The sequence below is a fragment of the Vollenhovia emeryi genome, unplaced genomic scaffold (genome assembly GCF_000949405.1).
Source record: "Vollenhovia emeryi isolate VEMERY1.0 unplaced genomic scaffold, V.emery_V1.0 DF939144.1, whole genome shotgun sequence".
Classification (NCBI taxonomy): domain Eukaryota; kingdom Metazoa; phylum Arthropoda; class Insecta; order Hymenoptera; family Formicidae; genus Vollenhovia; species Vollenhovia emeryi.
The window spans coordinates 2,236,284-2,256,122 of record NW_011967222.1 but is presented as its reverse complement, the minus strand read 5'-3'; the positions used below and the strand labels follow the sequence as shown (position 1 = coordinate 2,256,122).

Genomic DNA, 19,839 nt, shown 5'->3' with positions numbered 1-19,839 from the left:
GTTGAACATTCACTGGTGATTCACATTCTAAAGTTATTTCAATTGTCATTCGACGACGTTCTCTTACCCGCCGTGGAAGACCTTATGACGATGGGCTCTCCGTCCTCCCTCCGCCAGGACACTCTCGGAGGTGGGTGTCCCGTCGCGCGACAGCTCAAGGTCGCGTTGTCACCTTCCGCCACTGCCAAATCGGCGCTGGTGTCACCCCCGTAAACGATGTCGGGCGGCACTGCGGGGCAAACGGGTCGTACCGGTAAATTGGCAACTGCCACCTGTCCTCCCTCTTCCCCCCCCCCCCCCCTTTGCGCGAGTACTTTATGAAAGTCATTACGTAAAACCGGCACTTCGCTGGAACGTCTTTGAAAGAACGAGCATCCTCGAGGCGCGTTTACGGCGTGGGTCGAGATAGGACCGGGGGGGGGGGGGGGGAGAGATAGCGGGGGAGAGAACGGGGTCCACCTAAGTAGGATGTTTGAGACGGGGGCGAGAAAGGGGAGGTAATTTTATCGGGCAGCTCTTTTGTGTTATACTTTGGCGTACGCGCTCTTCGGCCGTTCGGTTTGTCCGTTCGGGCATAAACTCAAAAGTTTTGCATACGTAATGTTCCCCGTGCACCATTCCTCGCGTATCGATTTGCGTCCGCTCCTTAAGCAGACGTTTAAGTAACATTAATGTTATGCATTACTTTTTAGATGGAGTTTGCGACGTCGTCTTTGATGCTCGAGGAGCATAATTAAAATTGATATTTTTCGGGCGGGGGTGTACGGGGGCGCGGCGAGAAATGAAAGGGCATACAATTCGTTAACGAAATAATTATCGCTAGGATTAATATTGTAAAGAATTTTCGGAACAACGCAGAGATACAGGGGGCGAGTTCGCGTATTAAATTCCTGGCGATCTTAAATTTTCAACATCAATTATGTTCCGTAATGCGCGTAATTAAATTGGCTCAGTATTGTACCGTAGCGAAGGTAACTCCTCACGTATCGCGAAACTTTTCGGAACGGATTCGAATCGGGGTTGTTTAGTTATTTCCTAGATTTCTATTGTGTTTTCCGGGGGAAAAAACGGAACAATTCCGATCGAAATCCGAAAAAGTTCCGCGCGTGTCCATGGCACGACAAATAAATATCGGTCGTTAGTTGTCCAGAGTTATGTTTCATACACGGAGAGGACAGCGTGGCATTTTGAACAACTTTACTAGGAAAATGTGTACCACATATAATTAAGTACCAGTGATGCGGTGAAATCAAGTTCTTCGAAGTGCCGCGTTGTCCCACGAACATATAATTTTCAGGATAAATTTCAAAAGAAAATTCTCCCCCCCCCCGAGTATTATTAACGCGTCGGACCGATGAAATATATAGACGACGAGTATAAAGGTTGAAACGTTACTATTGTAATCGTCCCGCCAACCACGGCCCTCGCTCTCGATATCTGAATCCGCGTGTTAAAACAAAGGCAATCGCCCATGGTTAACGCGCGCTCGGTACCACAGTTAAGGACAATGCGCATTCGCGAAAGTTGGCGAGTATCGCGCGAGTCCGGGCTCAGAGTTGCACTTAACTGGGATTTACAATCGCGGGCCGAAGTGTATTATACGCAAGATTTGCGCCGCCGCCGCCGCCGCCGCCGCGAGGGCCAGGATGCGGCCGTGACGGAGGAGATAAGAGACAAACACTTACCGTGTATGTCGAGGCAACCGAGCTGGGATATCATCGGGCTAGTGTTGATCTGGCACATGTAACAATCCCTGTCGGTCTCCTTCAGCTGGCGAATATGCAGGCGCCACGTGCCGTCGACGATTTCCTCCGTGGCCTGGCTACTTCCGGTCACCCCCGAGGCACCGCCGGACGCGCCGGCGGACCCGGAGCTCGCCCCGCTTTCGTAGGTGACCGTGATGCGCGCATTATGCGTCACGATCCTGGTGTGAATCGAGAGAATCGTCTGGTCCGAGGTGCGCAGCCAGCCAACCTGGAAAGCCCGCCCCGCTACGTGACGCAACGCGAATGCAGCTGTCATTCTCTCGAATGGGGTATCGATCGAGCGTGAATGACGGTATTTCCTTATGTTCTGTAAGACGATCTCCCCCTCTCCCCCCAGCCAAAGATACACGGGAGAGAAATTGCGGGCAATAGTCGCGCGGAAACTAGTCGCGGAGTAATTACAAGAAAGTATAAATTAAACTTGGAGTAAGACGACGCGACGTGAAAAAAGAAGTTGAGGGAGGAAGAGGGGGCGGAAAAAAGATTGCGCAACAAAAATAAAACAAAGTTATGTGAATTAACTCTACCTTGGACAGTGAAATAATATTTATGTATTTCAGATTTCAAATGTGCGCGCTGAGAGAGAGAGGGAGGGAGAGAGAGAGATTCGTACGCGCTGATAGCGATAAGTTTTAATTAACGTTAACAGAAATAATACATAAAAAAAACGCAGTACGGCGTAATGGCAAGCGCAAAACGATCGGAGGGATTTGAGCAAGATGTTTGCGAGTGATTACGGAAATGTATTCGTGAATATAGATCGGCGTTTCCCCGGACAAAAAGGAACGAAACACAAAAGAAAATAATATTCCGCGAGCGCGATTCTCCCTCGGACAATCGATGGGTATTGTATGGGACGGCGTGAAACGGTTACGCGGTATCATGGGTAAGCGTGCGCGAATAGCGCGAGAGATTTGGTGGTAAATACCAGTCTTAACTTAGACTTAGCATCGGGGGCCATCGGGCTTATCTTAATTCAGCCCCGTCCGCCCGGAGTATGGCCGTTTTCCTCTTAGAGACGGTACATTATCTCTTATTACTATTAAGAGCGCTTCGCGGATCAAGTCTGTCGACACCGGTGACACTCGCTTCGTTAAACGACTCTCCGTCCGTCTCACTTTGTTACATTTTCCGGGAAATATATTCCGATGGCGGGATTAATCGCTAGATGTAGTCCGGTGTTATCGGGAGAGAGGATGACCTCGGCGGATTAGCGGATACCGTGAAGCCTGTATAAGGAGACCGAACTAGGCTTGATTACGTCACCGAACATGGGCCGACATTAGGCTTGTTTCCTGTTGCTACAATGGCGAACTAGTGCAATAAATTAGAGTAACATGTGTCTATTTGCTCTCATTCTAGCTTACTGCACTGATTCACACCAGTGCAGGAACAGAAAACAAGCCTGTTATTGCAAGTTCGTGAATCAAAATTTTGCCACTTGTAACGCTGCCGTCGCATAAACGGATTAAGGATTCGCTCATGAGTTTACCGATCTTGATCTCGCTGGCTCGTAGATACAGCGTACGACCGTTGTTATCTGGGGGTCGAATTCTGGAACTTACGAAAATTACTAGCGACCTACTGCGTTGAGTTACACCAGTTATGCGGGGTCTACAATGCGACTCTCATTGTAGACCCCGCATAAGTGAACAAAGTCAAAAATTTCCCAATTAGGTCAAGTAAAAACGTTCACGCCGCTCGGCATTCTAAGCGAGAGAGCCGTGGCACACAAACGGCTTTAAGCAATAAGACGTAAGCAGTAAACGAGTTGACCAATGGCTGCCATAATTCTCAATTATGATTGGTCCGTTGACAGCGCTTCCAGCGATTCTTATCGGAACGAATATTTCTCAAAAATGTCGGCCCACTCTGATTACGGGAGTTCGGTCCCCCTGATACAGGCTTCATGGCGGATACAATGGGAGGAAGCGCGCGAATTCCATGTCCTCCGCCGCGACGAATAGAGGAACGAACCTCTTTGTCGCCTCGTCTCCCGCGTGACGGGCTTCGGGACGACTTCCCCCCGGCTGGCGGACTCAACTTGACTCGATCCGCACCGCGATTTGTTTCACTCCTCCCGCGTGTTTGGCTCTCTATCTTATATCACTTCTGATGGCGGGGCCGCGGCACGATATGAAGATTAAGCGCGCGCGTCGGCGCGGGACAGAAGGGCGAGTTACTTCTATAGCAAATTTTTCACCCGCGGCAATTCAATTTCGCCGCGTGGCACGTCCCCGGCGAACGCTACGTGACCTTACGTTTGCGATATCAGGACGGTTGACATTTGCTACGATGCGTTCTATCATCGTTGCCGCGCGCGGCTTTCGCACATTCTCCCGTTCACCGTCGCGAGCAGAGCAAATCCGCGCACGGCCACGCCGACAGCCGGCGCGCGCGCGCGCTGCGTTTAAGCGAGTGGGTTTTGGGTGTTTTTTTTTTTTTAATTTGAGCTCTCGCGTCGATGGGATTCGTCCGTAAACCACGAGATCGGAATTTTTAGTGCCGTACGAGAAGCTAACGGAAGAGTCAAACGATCATAAAAACGGCTCTTCGGTATTCCAAACGCGGCTGGTCGGCGCAGTTGAAATCCCATTATGGGATAAGTACCATCGACACGCCATCAAATGCGTGCGAATTTAATCCGCGTAGCCCGTTCGTGTTTACGCCCGCCCGTTTCATTACCTTGTATTTGCGAATGCTTATGTTGCGAACGCTGCAGGAGAAGACGACCTCGCGACCAATCGCGGCGGTCTGATTCCCAACTGGCGTTACGAAAAGCGGGCCCGTGGCACTGCTCGTCGAGTCTGAAACATTCATTTTGACTGACTTGTAACAAACGAAAGACCTCGATTTGGTTTAACGAGAGGGAACTGGGTCATCTCTCGCCGCGAGTTCTCTCTCTCTCTCTCTCTCTCTCTCTCTCTCTCCCTCTAAATTATATTCAAAAGACTACGAAATGTATTTTCACCCCGTGTATATAATTACATACAATATACACGGTTACACGAGATAACCGAGATAACTTTATGCCCGCGATCGACAATGAGTAATAATTTAACGTCGTCCCCCTACTTTTGCCTCGCCCACCGCGCGCCGGCGAGAGATTAATGGAAAAATATTGGAGGGTGAAAATTTTATCGTTACCCTATTCATTACGGGCGACAGTGAAATCTCTTTTGAAAATATTTCGACCGGCCACGCCGCCGCCGCCGCCGTCGCCGCCGTCGCCGTCGACGGCGGTAATGTGTAAGTGCACGTTGTCAAGTGTCCCAAAGTTTCTTAAGCACTATCGCGAGGGTAGCTAATTATCGCCGCTTATTCACACGCCTGTTGGTGGATTACGACATCCCTAAACAGATAATGTCAAGTGGTCCAAAGTTGCGGCAAACTTAGGGACGCCTCGGCGCCGCGACGCGCCGACGAACTTCGGGCGGTTCGGCACCCCCGTACGTGAAATTCTTGCTCGCGATACAGCGTGGGCTTCGACCTTTTTATCTGACGCCGTTCTACGTGACGCGGCACGAATACTCGATAAATAAGCACCCCGCGCGCGCCTTTTGTGCGCGCGCGTGCAGGAGAAGTAGATATCCATCTTTTAACAAAAGTATTACGACCGTACTCTATCATCTCCCGACTCGCCTTGTCACGGCTCTAACGCGCGAGATATAGCGCGCGCGGAGATATAACTCGGAATCAAAGAGAAAGGAGGCGACTGAGGCGAGCGGGAGAGGCGGGCGCCGTTCGAATTTAATTATTTTTTTCCCCGCGCGAACGATCGTCTTTATTTCGCTTTATCAACCGACTGTCCTGGGCCCTTTCTCTCCTCCTCTCTCTCCCTCTCCCCCCCTCGCTTTCGCAGTTTCCGTGCATTTTGCATCGCTACTTCCACTCGACCAACAGAAACTACCCCCGACGTAGGCAATATCCAAATTGCCTCCACGGATTTAACGTTTCCGAGGTGGCACCGCGGGACAAATCGCCGGGGAAATGAAACGAGCTGCCAGATTAGACAGTAGCTGCGGCATCCCTGTCGTCGTAAAAAGAGGAAAAAAAGGAAGACGGTCGCGCCACGCCACACCGGTGCGGAAACTCGCGCTCTTTTGTGAACCGAGCGAACGACCCGAATTCTCGGCAGGACGCGGATGGATGTACCAGTCGGGAGAAGACGGAGGGGGGGGGGGGGGGGGGGGAAGGAGAGGAAAGCGCCGAATTTCTCGCCGTTCGCGTTATCTTAAAATATCTTTGCGTGTCCTGTAACGCGGCAACGCGATTCAATTTTGGTTATCGTGGAAAACGGCGTTCCCGCGATGGTATAGTTTTATTTATTTCGCGCCCGGAAACATATTTTTCCCCAAGAACAAAAGTGTATCGTGCGAGAAAAATGTTACGTAACGGAGAACGGCGTGAGAAGGGCGATGATACGTGACTGGGTTGGACCGGCGAGTTGTAGGGCGAGGGGGGGGGGGGGGGGGGGGGAGAAAAAACTGTAGAGTACAATAAACATCTAGATTAAAGCGAATTAACATTAATCAAGTGAATTAGTTATTAAAGTTAGCTCGGCGAACCCCCCGTCGCCCAATATTTAACAAACGTAATATGTCGAGGGAGACTTTTAATGGTAGCGGGCAACGTCCGCATATTTACGCTCCAGTTTCGTTCCTCGAAACGGACGTGGATATATCACCTCCCGCGGCGAGTTTGAAAATTAAAGTGTACCCTCGCCCTATTCGAGGCAATCAGCGGCCAGACGTTCTTTGCATTTTTATAGCGCGCAACTTACTTGGCACCGGGACCCGCGCCGGCCCGACCCGCTGATCCTCGCGCGATCGCGCGAGGACGCGCAAATCCGAGAAATTCGCGGTGCGAGCACCCTCGACCGGGCCGCACGCATTCCGCGAAATTGGCGCGAACGCGCGGAAATGAAACGCGCTTATCGCCGCGTCCTATCGCGTTAACAGCGTTAACTTTTGATAGCTCGTCGGCGTCCGCGCGCGCGGTGACTCTCGAATAATAACAGACCCGTCCCCGCTACATCACGCGCTTTTCGCTAACGCCGATAACCAAGAGGGAAAATAATCAATCATCCTCGACATTTTGCAATTCTCCGGCGTTCTCCCTCGCCCTCCTTCACCTCCCTCGCTCTCTCTCTCTCTCTCGTTCTCTCGCGCTTTCTCTCGCTTTCTCTACCTCTCGTTTCCCTTCTTACATCATTTCTTACCTCGAGTATCTCAAAATGGAGTCAAGGCAGGGAATCAATACGGTCGTCGCGTACCGCAATCATTTTCTCGCCTCAAACGAACGCCGGCGGAAAAGTCGGTGGAAATCAAATTCCAGGCACGGCACGTATCTCGATAAATACATATTGATACGAGAAGATTACCGAGGGCCGTGCGAGTCTGGGCGGGATTTTTGACACGTGCTCTTTCTACGCGGCCGATTTCTGCCCGCGCCGCGAAAGGAAACGCTCCTTCAGCGATCTCTTGTTTCCCATCCGCGATCGATTTGCTCGTATCGCGAGGAGAGGCCGCGCGGTACGTTCCGCTGGAAATCACGGGCTTATAAATCTGGGACGTATCGCACGAGTGTCTTCGCGGTGCACGGGACATGAAAGTACAAGTGCCGTCTTAAGGCCTGCGTCCACGATGCCTGGGACTTGGTCCAACTTCTAGTTTCTCGAGAGAATGTGGAGCCAATCAACTTGCAGCTTTTATGGCATAGCCGCAAGTTGATTGGACCAAGTTCCAGCATAGTGGACACAGGCTCTTATACACGGAGGGAATTTTTTCTTAAAATCTATCCTGAAAATCACGTGGGTCAACGTGGCATTGCAAAGAATCTTTTGTGGGAGTCTTTTGACATTTTATCATACATTCTAGTAATAATTATACTTTGTATACATTTTGCTAACAGAATGTATGATAAAATTTCAAAAAAAAGACTCATATGGTTCTTCAACATGTTCCACGATGACACGATTTTCAGGGTAAATTTTACTTGGCCCAAGTTTTAGTATTGCGGACACAGGCCTTTATACACGGAGAGAATTTTTTCTAAAAATTCATCCTGAAAATCACGCGATCGTGGGTCAACGTGACACTGCAAAGAATCTCGTGACAGTCTTTTGAAATTTTATCATACATTCTAGTAATAATTATACTTTGTATGCATTTTACTAATAAGAATGTATGGAAAAATTTCAAAAGCTCCCCCATATGGCTCTTCAAAATGCCCCACGATGACCCGATTTTCAGGGTAAATTTGAAGAGAAAATTCTCTCCGTGCAGCGGCCGATTGTGGAAAATCGCGAGGCACGTTTTCGCTTCGTGCCCGACCAGCGTGGGTTGCGTTTGGCCGAAGCTCGGCGATAAAAAGTTAGCGCGCCTACTCGAGACATAAATGAAAACGATTAGGAAGTTAGAGGGGCGAAAAGGGGCCCCGCTGAAGTCGAGAAGAATAGCGCCGTCCGCTGTAAATCGCCGCGAGGAACGCGGGACGATTCAGCTCGTGTAACGCGTAGCGGAAGTTATTATTAAACGTCGCACAGTGATTTCCGAGCTAATGAAGGGCGCAAGAACTATAAATCTCTCGCGTGTATTCGATGTACATGTATGTGCATGTTCAAGTGCGCGTATAAACTTCTCATGAAACTTCAGACATCTCAGGAATATTCCAATCTCCGAGTACACCGCGCAGGCAGACGGCTCTAAATATGAAATTCTCTTAAGCGAGACCGGCACGCGAAGGGATCCTCCTCCGTCTCAACGTACGTATACGTACGCGGGGGCGCGCACACGTATTCGTATTTGTATAAATATATATGCATACGTGCATATATATTGTACATATATAGATATGTACGTATACATGTAACAAATTTTTACTTTCGCTCGTGTATGCTACGTGCACGGGCACGTATAGAGTGGTCTGTTATTGGTGACGCAGTCGGATGCATCTGCGTACGAAAAAATGGGCAGATTTAAATGTACGATGGAATTCTTTCGTACAAAGACACGTTTTCGAGAAGATTATGTCGGAAAGCGGGACAGTTAATAAAGTTCTTTCATTGTGATCCTTGACAGCGCGATGAATTTCGATCAACAGGGGAACATGTCATATTTTATTTAGAAGACACGAGTTAATCCTGGCGTCCGTGTAAATAGCCTAATGGACAGTTTCTCAATTATTTGTTCGCTACGGAGCGAACTTTGTACTTGATGTGCTGCTGTCATACATTGCCAATTCACGTCACAATCATTCTAGTTTAAAAAAGACAACTGAAGTTTATTTATTCTTTAACTTGTATAATAATAATCTTTTTTTTTTGGAAACTGGTCTTCACACACACTTTCCGTAAAATGTAACCTTACTGTTACGTTTCACGGAAAGTATGTGTGTGTGAAGGCTTTACGTGTAGAAGAATTATATTTGTACGCTTTTAACTTGTTTTCCCATGTCAGTCGTTCAAAAATTATCCATTTGTCGCTATAAAGAGGAAAATAGATAATCCGACATTTTGCATCGCGACTCCTTGGTCTCTGTATTCGAGCGTGTTAATGTTAATGCGTTCATCTGCCCGCCGAATAGAAACGCGAGTCACTTCGCGAATTATCTGGATATGAGCGATTTCGTGACGCGCAGCTACAGCTGGCGATGGGATACCCGTGAGCGATGATACTAACAATTGATAAGCATACTCCGAGTTCCTGAACAACCTGATATATCGATGTACAAGCGATATATAAGCGGATTGGAGCGCGGATGACGCGCGCGCGAGAACAGTTCGATGGAACTTGGATGGGACTTCCGATTATTATGCCAATTCCCGAGTAACTCGCTCTTCGGCGACTCCGTTCAGAGATTAGATTCGTCTCTCGAAAGATATAATCTCCGGTGTTTCTCGCTAATATAATAAAAAGGCACTCGGGAGATTGTTCATTACGAAAAATTAACGCCACGATAATCTCGTGGCTCGGAGAACCGCGAAGCACTGTCGTCGCGCCGAGCGATTCCCACCGCGTCGGGATCCTTGTCGTTTTTCGTAAATCCCGTCCGCGACTTTAAGGCCCGGTCTTTCATTGTCTGGTTAAATGTTAACCGGAGGTTAGTCGACTACCCGTCTATTCTTAGACTAGAATACAGAAAAGGATGGAGAGTCGATTAACTTCTGGTTAACAGTTAACCGGAAAATAAGAAACCAGGACTATTACCTAAGGCTCGGTTTTTCCTTTTCTGGTTAACTGTTAACCAGAGACTAGTCGACTATCTGTCCCTCCATAGATAATAATACAAAAAAAGATGGAGAGTCGTCTAACTTCTGGTTAACAGTTAACCAGAAAATAAGAAACCCTTATTATCTACGACCCGGTATCTCATTTTCTGGTTAATTATTAATCAGAGACTAGTCGATTCTCTGTCTCTACTTAGATAATAACATAGAAAATGATGGAGAATCGACGAACTTCTGGTCAACAGAGGTTAATCGATTCTCTGTCTTTTCTTAGATAATAACACAAAGGCCCGGTTTTCTATTTTCTGGTTAAATGTTAACCAATTTTATTCGCAAAAGCAATACTTGAGACGAGCGACGATGTTTCCCGGCGCGAAAACACACAAGTACGCGTCGCCTTTTGACGGAATCCCCGTGACTTGGCAGAAAGAGCCAAAGCTAATCGCGCGTTTCTCCATAACGGCCTCTATCAGAACGTTAACAACGCTCGCATTTGGAAGGGCGCGCCAGTTCGATATCGTGTACATATATGGCATCATATGTACACGCGTCGAATAGCCTGGCTGCGTTCGCAACAGGTTCTCTCCTCGACGTTCCAAGTTTCTCTTGATTTTCGCGGGACGCGGCGAACCCGCCATAAAACCGCCACAAAGTGTTCGGATAATTAAATCTTCCTATACGCGATCGCTCCAACATTCATTTACAAGTCGATACAGGGTAATCTCCTATCGCTGATACAATCGAGCACGTAATGATTTGAACGTGAAGGAATAAGTTTCGGATAAAAACTACTCGTGTATAGTTTAGAATTTTTTTTCAGAAAATCTATTTTGAAAATTGAACGGTTCGATGTCGTCTTATTATAATATTTCTGGGCTTGGGTAGTTTCAGACTGCGACGCACTATAATTAATTCAATTCGACTTATCAGAAAATTCGCAGTACTCTGTTTAGGAGAACAGGGAATAATCGAGATCGTTGAACGAGTTAGTTGTAAAAATTTTCTTTTACAATAGCAAGTGTTTCTTGAAATAGAACATGAGATATATTATGTTTTTATGTGCATCGTTTTTAATCTATCGAGCATTCTGCGTGCGTGTTTGTGGTAAATCCCGCTCGTGAATTCAACGGCAACATCGTTGAAATGCGAGTTTAAGATGAAATAATAGTATTAACTTTCCAATCTTTATCTTATTTTCTCAAAAGTACAGAAAAAGACTTGATTTTTTCATAAAATATCTCTAAAATCTCGCCTGTAAGGCACACGCTCTGAAAAAAGAAAATTAATATTTCTCCCTATGCGGCAAGCAAAGAGTCTATCAGTTGTACGAAAACAACAAATGTTTATCTTAAAATTCACTGACCGTATGTCGGGGAAACGCTTCGAAAAAAACTCGCGAAAGCGAGTCGAGAGCGCAGTGGACGAAACACTGAAAACTGGAACTTCCTAAACGATCTCTTTATATCGGAGAAAAGTTTCGAGGTCGTTTTCTCCCTCAGGGAGAGAGAAGGAGAGAAAGGGAGAAAGGAGGGAGGGCATTCGTAAACAAAAAGTATACGCTCTGGGTAATTACAGGTTGAATAAGCTCTCGATTGAATTACAAAGCGAGTGACGGTGTTTGCGAATCGTATACCTCCGATACGGTATTTTCTGGTAGAGATTAGAAATCCGGATACAATCCGCGACCGGCATTCCATTCGATGGGTTTTCCATTAGCCGCAATTATTAGCAATTAATTTTCGATCATCCGCGGCGTCGATTACGCGACGTATTAATCTTCGACGCGCCGCCGCCGCCGCGACATCGTTGGGTCTCGTCGCAACGAATTGACGGATGCGTCTACTCAATCGTACACCGTGTCGTCTTTTAACGAGCTCATCTTAAGCGTGGGAGCGATGGACCTTTAACAAGGGCAGCTTCTCTCGCGGATCCGCGTCCGTCTCCTCGAGCGCGCGATGACGGAGAGTTGGCTGAACGCCGACCTTGTTTTCCCGGTCTCCGAGGTGCACAGCTATACTTGCGCAAACGTCGATATGCAATCTGCTCGCTAACGACGGCGTGCATCGAGACCCGTACTTAATTAATCTTCGAACGCGCGGCTCTCGGGCCTGTGCGCGAGGAGGAATCAAAGGATAGGGCGCCCCCGCTTGTATCGCGAAACTTGTTTATTGAATTGCTACGTCGTGCTGCGGTTAAATGCGAGGGGATGTTTAAACTCGCGGAAGTGAATTAAGAGTATCGAGTAACCCGCGAAAGTTTCCGAGTTTCAAGAAATTAGCAAAGTTTGAGGCGCGGTACGATATGCGCGCGAAACAGAACGTTCCGGGCGGCGGTGGCGGTGGCGGCGGCGGTGGCGGGGAGGGTCGGGAGTTGGCGCGTTGGTTCAACGCCTCGAAATAAGTCCGCGCCCCTTCTCGGCCAAATAAAATTCCCCTATTACTACCCTGTGTTACTACAGCGGTGCTCGACCGTGCGCCGAAACTGCCCAACTTGGGTAAACGTAATATTTTTCACGGCGATATCGAGCGGCGAACGCGCTCGCCGGGGCAGCGGCGTATATCTTTGGAACGCCCCCCGTTCGGAAAAATGCTCGTCGTCCCCGCCAACGAGTTCTCTGCGGCATTTTGAGCCGAGGGCGAGGGCCGCGAGAGAGACGATACGCGACGAGGCGGCGAAGGAAAACGAATTTCAAACCCGATTCCCCAGCGACGTGTATATATTATTTCACGCCGGTGTCATTCATGCCGGAAACTCGGAAAAACGCTTGTCATTCAACGACGGCGGCGGGCGAGGGGATCGGGAGGGTGGACAAATCCATTGAGCACGATCGAGCGTGTCTGAAAAATCGGCTCTCCGCAACAACACGCTCAAGTTTCACTAGCACTGATGATATTTTACGCTTGGGATTTGCGCGAGCTTTCAATCAAAACAACATCGATGAATGGGAATTTTCACGACCGTAAGTGCTTCGAAAGGAAACGTCGCGTTTATCTCCCGCCGCGTATACGCGAGACCGCAAATGTTATTGAGATTCATCGCGGTTTCCGTCACGCCTTGTGTTTCTGCGGTGCGCCGTGCGGAACGTGCGATCTCGACGACCCGCCGACAATTCGCGAGCACTCAGTTTCGCGGCTTATGAGTTGTCGTTAAACACCGTGGGTGCAGAACCGGCGATCGCGACGGCATCAAAGTGGACGGCGTCGAGAGAGAAGGGGCGTTAAAGTGACTACCAAGTCACGAGTTTTTCACGTTCTACCCCGGGTACGTGTTCCGGTGGAAATCACGTACACGCGCGTACCATGACGTATTCATTGAAACGTGAAAACGGTAAAAAACGCGAGCGCGAGGGAGCAGAGCGATTGAAGAATTGAGGGCCTTGACTACTGAAGCGCGCTTTAAGCGCACTCGCGATGCACACTTGAGCCGGATGCCATATCTATTTACATTTGAGTCAGTGGATATGTTGAAAATTGTCGCCCCTTCAATTCCGAGCGCTCGAGCATGCACAGAGAACTCTCCAATACGCTCTTCGTCTCGATATAATCTTTCCGCGCGTCTCTATACTCGATGGATCCAATTTAAATGTGTCCCGCGATTATGGCCAAGGTGCTTTGTTTTAAACAGCGAGTGAATAAAACTCATCGATCTGCAGCGCCGTTGAAAATTGCACGGAAAATTTATGCGCGGAGAAAAACGTCGCGTCAGTTTCGCAACTTAAAAAAAAAGTCCATTCTCGAAAGCGAAGCTCTTCTGCACAAGGGAGAATTTTTCTCGCGTTTCCGATATATTTTTTCGCGTGAATTCATCCCCCCCCCCTCCCCCTCACAATTATGTCACCGATAATCCACGACCTGGGCGCGTACGAACGAAAATCTAATGCGAGGAGAGAATGAAATGTTTGAAAAACGCTCTTTGACAGCGAACAATATCAGACTATATGAGACAAGTAGACAAATTTATTTCACGTAACGTCAATACGATTAGCTCGATATATACTCTCTTCAGATATTTGACACAAACGTACATACGCGGAGGCGCGGCTATTTGTCTCGCGGATTTTAAATCAAAATCACTCGCCCCTCCGCCTCCCCCCCCCCCCCCACGCTCCCCGTCGCCGGTGTCGGCGTGCATAAAAAGCGCTTCCACTCGATCCGCCGTGCTCGAGTGCACGGGCACTCCAGCGAACCATTCCTACACATTTCGTACTGATTTATCGGCGCGGGAGGAGCGGGCGAGCCGACGACGGGCGTCGCAAGATCAACCCCTTGTTATCAGTCACGCACGGCGACCTAATGAGACCCGCGCGCGATCGTCCGCTCGCAATCCCTACAATGCCCGCGCGCCGAATCGATAAACTCATTCTAAAGCGCTCCCTTTTAATTCATTTTTAATACGAGCCGCTGGATGAACGTGGCGGCGCGTCCTCGGTTGACCGTGCAAATACCGCGGTCTCGCCGTCGTAAATTTTAACGTGCTATTCTGGCATAAAAAAAAAATGCCCGCGCCCCACGTAGCCGGATAAACTCGCGGGACGCGGGACAATTTTCCGCCGTCCACTTTGCGCCGCGGGCGCTCGCGCGCAACATCTAAATTAATCTGCAAAAATCATGAAAGGGATATCGCTCGTCGGCGCATTATCGGACGGGATCGCGATTCGAGCACGAGGAAACGTGGACGCGGATAAGCGGCGGGCTCGGTTCACGCATCGACATGCACCATTTCGATGCGGGAATGCGTATTACGATAGCGTCCCCGTTTACACGAGACGGGAATGTAAAATGCTCCAGCGGCTATCGAATAAAAAGCAAAAGCGTGTAACGCGAAAATGCGTGCCATAAAACACGCATTAAAACGAACAGTCGTAGATCTGCGTGCAAACAGCGCGCGAGAGGCGGCAGAAAGCGTATCTCGTGGAAAATAATCGTCAAGGGATCGGGATCAGCTGTCGGGTCTTGCGGATGGATTTGATACCTGTCTGTTACGGCCGAATCAGACTAATGATTGCCGACTCGGATTGGATTGTGATTGGCTATTGGCGATTGTCTTTTAGCCAATGAGCAAAGCGGTCAGCGATTTCATCGACTCTCATTGGCTAGAGGACAATCGCCAATCGCCAATTCCAATCCAATCCGCGTCGACAATTGCTAGTCTGATTCGGCCTTAATGCCCGTATCAGGGCCTGAGCAGAATGGCTGCCTTGTATTCTTAGATTAGGTTTTATTAGGTTCTTTAGATTCTTTTGGATCCTTAGGCTAGAAGACACAAGACAGTTATTGTGAGTTACTTTAAGACAAAGATTTAAAACCCAAAAAGATTGTCTTGAGGCTGGATCTACAATAGACGCAACGAGTCACAAGCCGCAAGAAATCGGCCAATGGCGGTCGATTATTCCTATCGTATTTGACTGTGATTGGTCAATTTCTTGCGGCTTACGACTTGCTGCGTATATTGTAGATTCAGCTTCAGAGTACAAGACAGCCATTCTGCATTGCCGTGCGATGCGATCAATGAGACATGCATTTACGACGATTCTTTGTGCGTTGAGTTCCGGCACCAACTTAAGTCTTACGACAGAATCGTAAACGGTTACGACGATCTTTCTGCTCAGGCCCTCAGACTCGCGACTGCGCCTGCGACTGCATCGGCGATTACGATTGGCTATTTCCAGGGTTGGGAAGTAACTCGTCACTTGTAACGAAGTTACGGTTACAGTTACCTTTGTTTCGTAACTCTGACACAGCTTCGTTACTTTCTCTCTATCTGTAACTGTAACTTAACTCATTTACATTAATAGTTACTTAACTCATTTACATTAATAGTTACTTAACTCATTTACATTAATAGTTACTTTATACATATTTTAAACCTCCACAGATCGCATTAGTTCTTGCATTTGCGCATAAACGCCTTTACAATTAAACTGCAGACTTGATATTTTTATTTTCATTTCAAGAAAGCAACCGCAAAGTAACGATTCGTTATTCATTGAGTATCCGTAACTGTAACGCGTTACTTTTCAGAATCGGTAACGTGTAACCGTAACTAGTTACATTTTTAGCGAAAAAAAAACTGCCACTGTAACCAGATACCATTACAAAGTAACTTCCCCAGCCGTGGCCATTTCAAATTTTAATGGCCGCGTAGCCAATCGTAATCGCCGATGCGATCGCGATCGCGGTCGCGAGCCGCTAGTCTGACACGGCGGGGCGGGCGCGTAAAATTGAGACGTCACCTTCCGCCCCGACGATGAGAAATATCGATTCGTTCGCAACGGAATTATTTGCGTAATTGCGCGACTCGATATGCTATATTCGATACGGCGGGGAGGGGGGGGGGATGTTTCGGTCACGCCTCGCGATCGCTCGAGAGACAGAGGGGCCTCCCCCGGGTTCCCGTCGGCGCGAAACTCGGCGCCTCTTTACGCTGACTGCACTTAATTACGTTTAAAAATAAGTTCGGCCGGAGTAATTAATTTTAGATTCCCGTAAAAGTTTAATCACACAAAGTTTCGGGACGGGCGCGGGAGGGTATTCGGGAAGTATCTTTTTAAGGGGCCGTAAAGGGGCCGGGAGAAGCGACGAGTGAGTTTAAAGATATGGAGGAGTGGATGCCAGCACCTTAATCTTTTCCCCGGGAAAGTTTCTCTCGTCGCAAATCTTCTCGCGCGCGAGCGAGCGGGCGAGCGAGCGAGCGAGCGCGAGCGCGTGAACGCGCGGCGACGTCGGCCGTTGTGTTCTACGCCTCTCCCTTCCTCTCCCTTCCTCTCCTCCAGGGAATACAGGAACCGGCGTGTAAATCACGAGACATTCGACTTTTTAAACACTAGATTACGTTCCGCGTCTGACGGGAGAGAATCGCCGTATATTTCACGCGAGAGCGCGACGCGCGAATATCCGTCGCAATCGATAGCCCCGCAAAAACAGTCCCCGGTCTACTGTCCATCATTAATTATTCCGATGCGAGAGATCCGCGCGCGCGCGCGCACGCGCGCGCAAAAAGGACAAGAACGAGGATGGAAAAAAAAGGAAAGCGCGAGAAACAAGAATTTTTACCGGCCGCGTTACGGCGCAGCGCCTGAAATTGAAAGATTGCGCCGGCGGAACTCATAATTTCGACGTGCCAGTTATACGGCGGACGCTTCGATATATCAGGAAATGCCATATAGAAATCCGGCCGTGCCGGAATAGATCGGTAGGCGGAAATAAATTCTTGTGCGCCCGGACGTGGATTAAGCGACGGGGAAAAATTTACGTCGCGCGTCGCTGCGCTTTGGTAAATCGGGATCCCCGCGTGACACTTACACCGGATGCCGCACGCCGTCGTCGCGACGTAAGGACGGAACGCCGTTACGTCTGGCTAGAGACCCTGCAGTCAGAGACTGGCCATAAGAGTACGTCAAATTCCCGCGAGCGAGAGAGACACACAGGCCATCTCACTCTTCTACGATCGTACGTCGCGGGAATTTGACGACTCTTACGGTCAGTCTCCGATTACAGGGTCTCTACGTCTGGCTAGAGGCCCTGTAATCAGAGACTGGTCATAAGAGTTCGTCAAATTTCCGCGAGTGAGAGAGACACCATAGGCCATCTCACTCTTCTACGATCGTACGTCGCGGGAATTTGACGAACTCTTACGGCCAGTCTCCGATTACAGGGTCTCTACGTCCGGCATTTGCCGTCCTAATTTTCAATGCGACTTCGCCCGCCGAGGGTGTACACGGGCGGCCGAGGAAGAATGTTGTGCCGTAAATCGAACGAACCCTCGCGCGCGTACGTCTCGCTCGACACGCGGCCGCCGGAGGTGACGATTTTGTCGCAGCGACTGCGTTTCGAGAGGAGGGGGGGGGGAGGGAGGGAGGGAGAGAAAGGGAGACTTCTCACCCTGGAAAGCGAGTTACCGGTGAATTACCTTTGCGCTTACAAAGCAAAATCAATTACGTCGAGTATCAGCGCGAAGTTCGCCCCGTGCGATCACGTAGGGCGACGGGAATAAAGGGAAGCCCGTCGTTTACGTCGCTGCGCGAGTAACTCGTCGCATTTTGAGACACCTCGACTTGGCGAGCGCCGGCTGCGAAAGGAGCGCCGGAGCGAAGCAATTAAAGGAAAAGCTGCGCGGGAGCATCGGGATCTGCGTAACAATACATTATGGAAGTCGAAGCGAACGGAAGTCGCGGATACTAAAATCCGCGCGAGACAAAGGGTCGCTCGACGGAGGATTTCTCAATTACCGAAATGGAATGTGTGTGACGTGCGCCGCGGGGAGGGGAGAGGGGCGGGGGGGGGGGAGGGTAACGAGGCCAGAGCGGAGTGTGACGCGGACGACCGACGGTGATGGCAAAGTGACAAGCGGCCCGACGGGACTTTAAGCTCGAGAATGTCACGAGAATTTAGCGAAACGGTTACCCAACGCGAGAAATCCTTTCGTCCCGCGAAATAAACCTCCTCCCCCCCGCCCCCGTCGCCGCCCTGCGCGGTAAACTTCCATCGGACGTACCTTTGCTGCGCGCAAATTGAGCGGCGTCTCGACAAAAGTTGCGCCGCGACGGGGGAATTTAATGCGAAAACGCGCGGCTGACAAGTTGCGGGAGACAAAACGCGAGGCGCGCGGTGAAAATGTTTAACGGTTCTTTCCATTAACTCGTCCGCGTGGCCGAGTCCCGCGGCGTATCGGGGAAATCTCCCAGGAAGGAATTAGACGGGTCCCGGTGTAGACATCGAGGGCTTACCGTGGAGCACGGGAGCATCTGATAGGAGCGACCACCTGTCTCGTATTTCAACTTCTTCCCCGACTTCTCTCCGCCCCCTCCCCCGCCCACGGCTCTCCGCCGGCCCCGCCGCATTGTCCGCCGCGTACCATCGCGTTACTACACGTAAACCCTGCATTTTCGAACGTACCGTCTTCTCCCCCACAGCATGCGCTCCCGTGTACGTGGGATGACCCCGAGCTGACGATAATGGGAGCGAGGAGCAAACGACTGGTCGTAAAAAATTAGATCGGGAGGCGCGTAATGAAACCAGATCCTTCCGCACGACGCATTGTTCTCGGAAATGCTGATTGCAAACCGGCGACCTTCCAATTGGAAGATTGGTACGGGGATCTTTTTGACAAATTTTCGAAATGAATTAACCCAAGTGGCATGCGCGAATGGGACAGTTCCAACTCTTCTTCGGACAGTGTGAAGGATCTCACACCGACGTGCGAAACGAGCCCTTAAATGAGCCGTTCTTCGCAAAATACTTCGAGTTTACTCATTTTACAAAAACCACACGGATAAGTTCGTCCAAGGATTTAAAAAACGCATGACGCCGTTGTCGAGTGCCACGGCAGACTTAATTCCTAGGACCCTCCAACTGGTCCTCGTAATATGTTCACACCTTTTCTTCCGCACGACGCATTGTTCTCGGAAATACTGATTGTAAACCGGCGACCTCCCAATTGCAAGATTGGTACGAGGATCTTTTTGAAAAATTCTCGGAATGAAGTACAAGCGGCATGCGTGAAGTGGACAGTTCCAATTCTTCTTTGGACATTGCGTAGGATCTCACACCGACGTGCCAAACGAGCCCTTAAATGAGCCGTTCTTCGCAAAATACTGCGAGTTTACTCATTTTACAAAAACCACGCGGATAAGTTCGTCCAAGGATCTAAAAAACGCATGACGCCGTTGTCGAGTGCCACTACACACTTAATTCCTAGGACCCTCCAACTGGTCCTCGTAATATGTTCACACCTTTTCTTCCGCACGACGCATTGTTCTCGGAAATACTGATTGTAACCGGCGACCTCCCAATTGCAAGATTGGTACGAGGATCTTTTTGAAAAATTCTCGGAATGAAGTACAAG

At 49.3% G+C, this 19,839-nt stretch overlaps 1 protein-coding gene across 5 annotated transcripts in view; it reads right to left on the bottom strand.

The window, feature by feature from the left end:
* The window catches only part of LOC105566599 (lachesin-like), a 39,160-nt gene that overhangs the window by 7,585 nt on the left and 11,736 nt on the right, over positions 1–19,839 (bottom strand). For 4 of the 5 annotated variants that reach the window (XM_012020733.1, XM_012020735.1, XM_012020732.1 and 1 more), the window contains exons 2-4: positions 4,452–4,573; positions 1,686–1,974; positions 68–229 (exon numbers count right to left, since the gene is read on the bottom strand). In XM_012020733.1, the coding sequence (XP_011876123.1) occupies positions 68–229; positions 1,686–1,974; positions 4,452–4,573 (573 nt within the window). The remainder of the gene's footprint in view (positions 1–67; positions 230–1,685; positions 1,975–4,451; positions 4,574–19,839) is intronic. The other variant, XM_012020736.1, reaches the window with a different exon arrangement.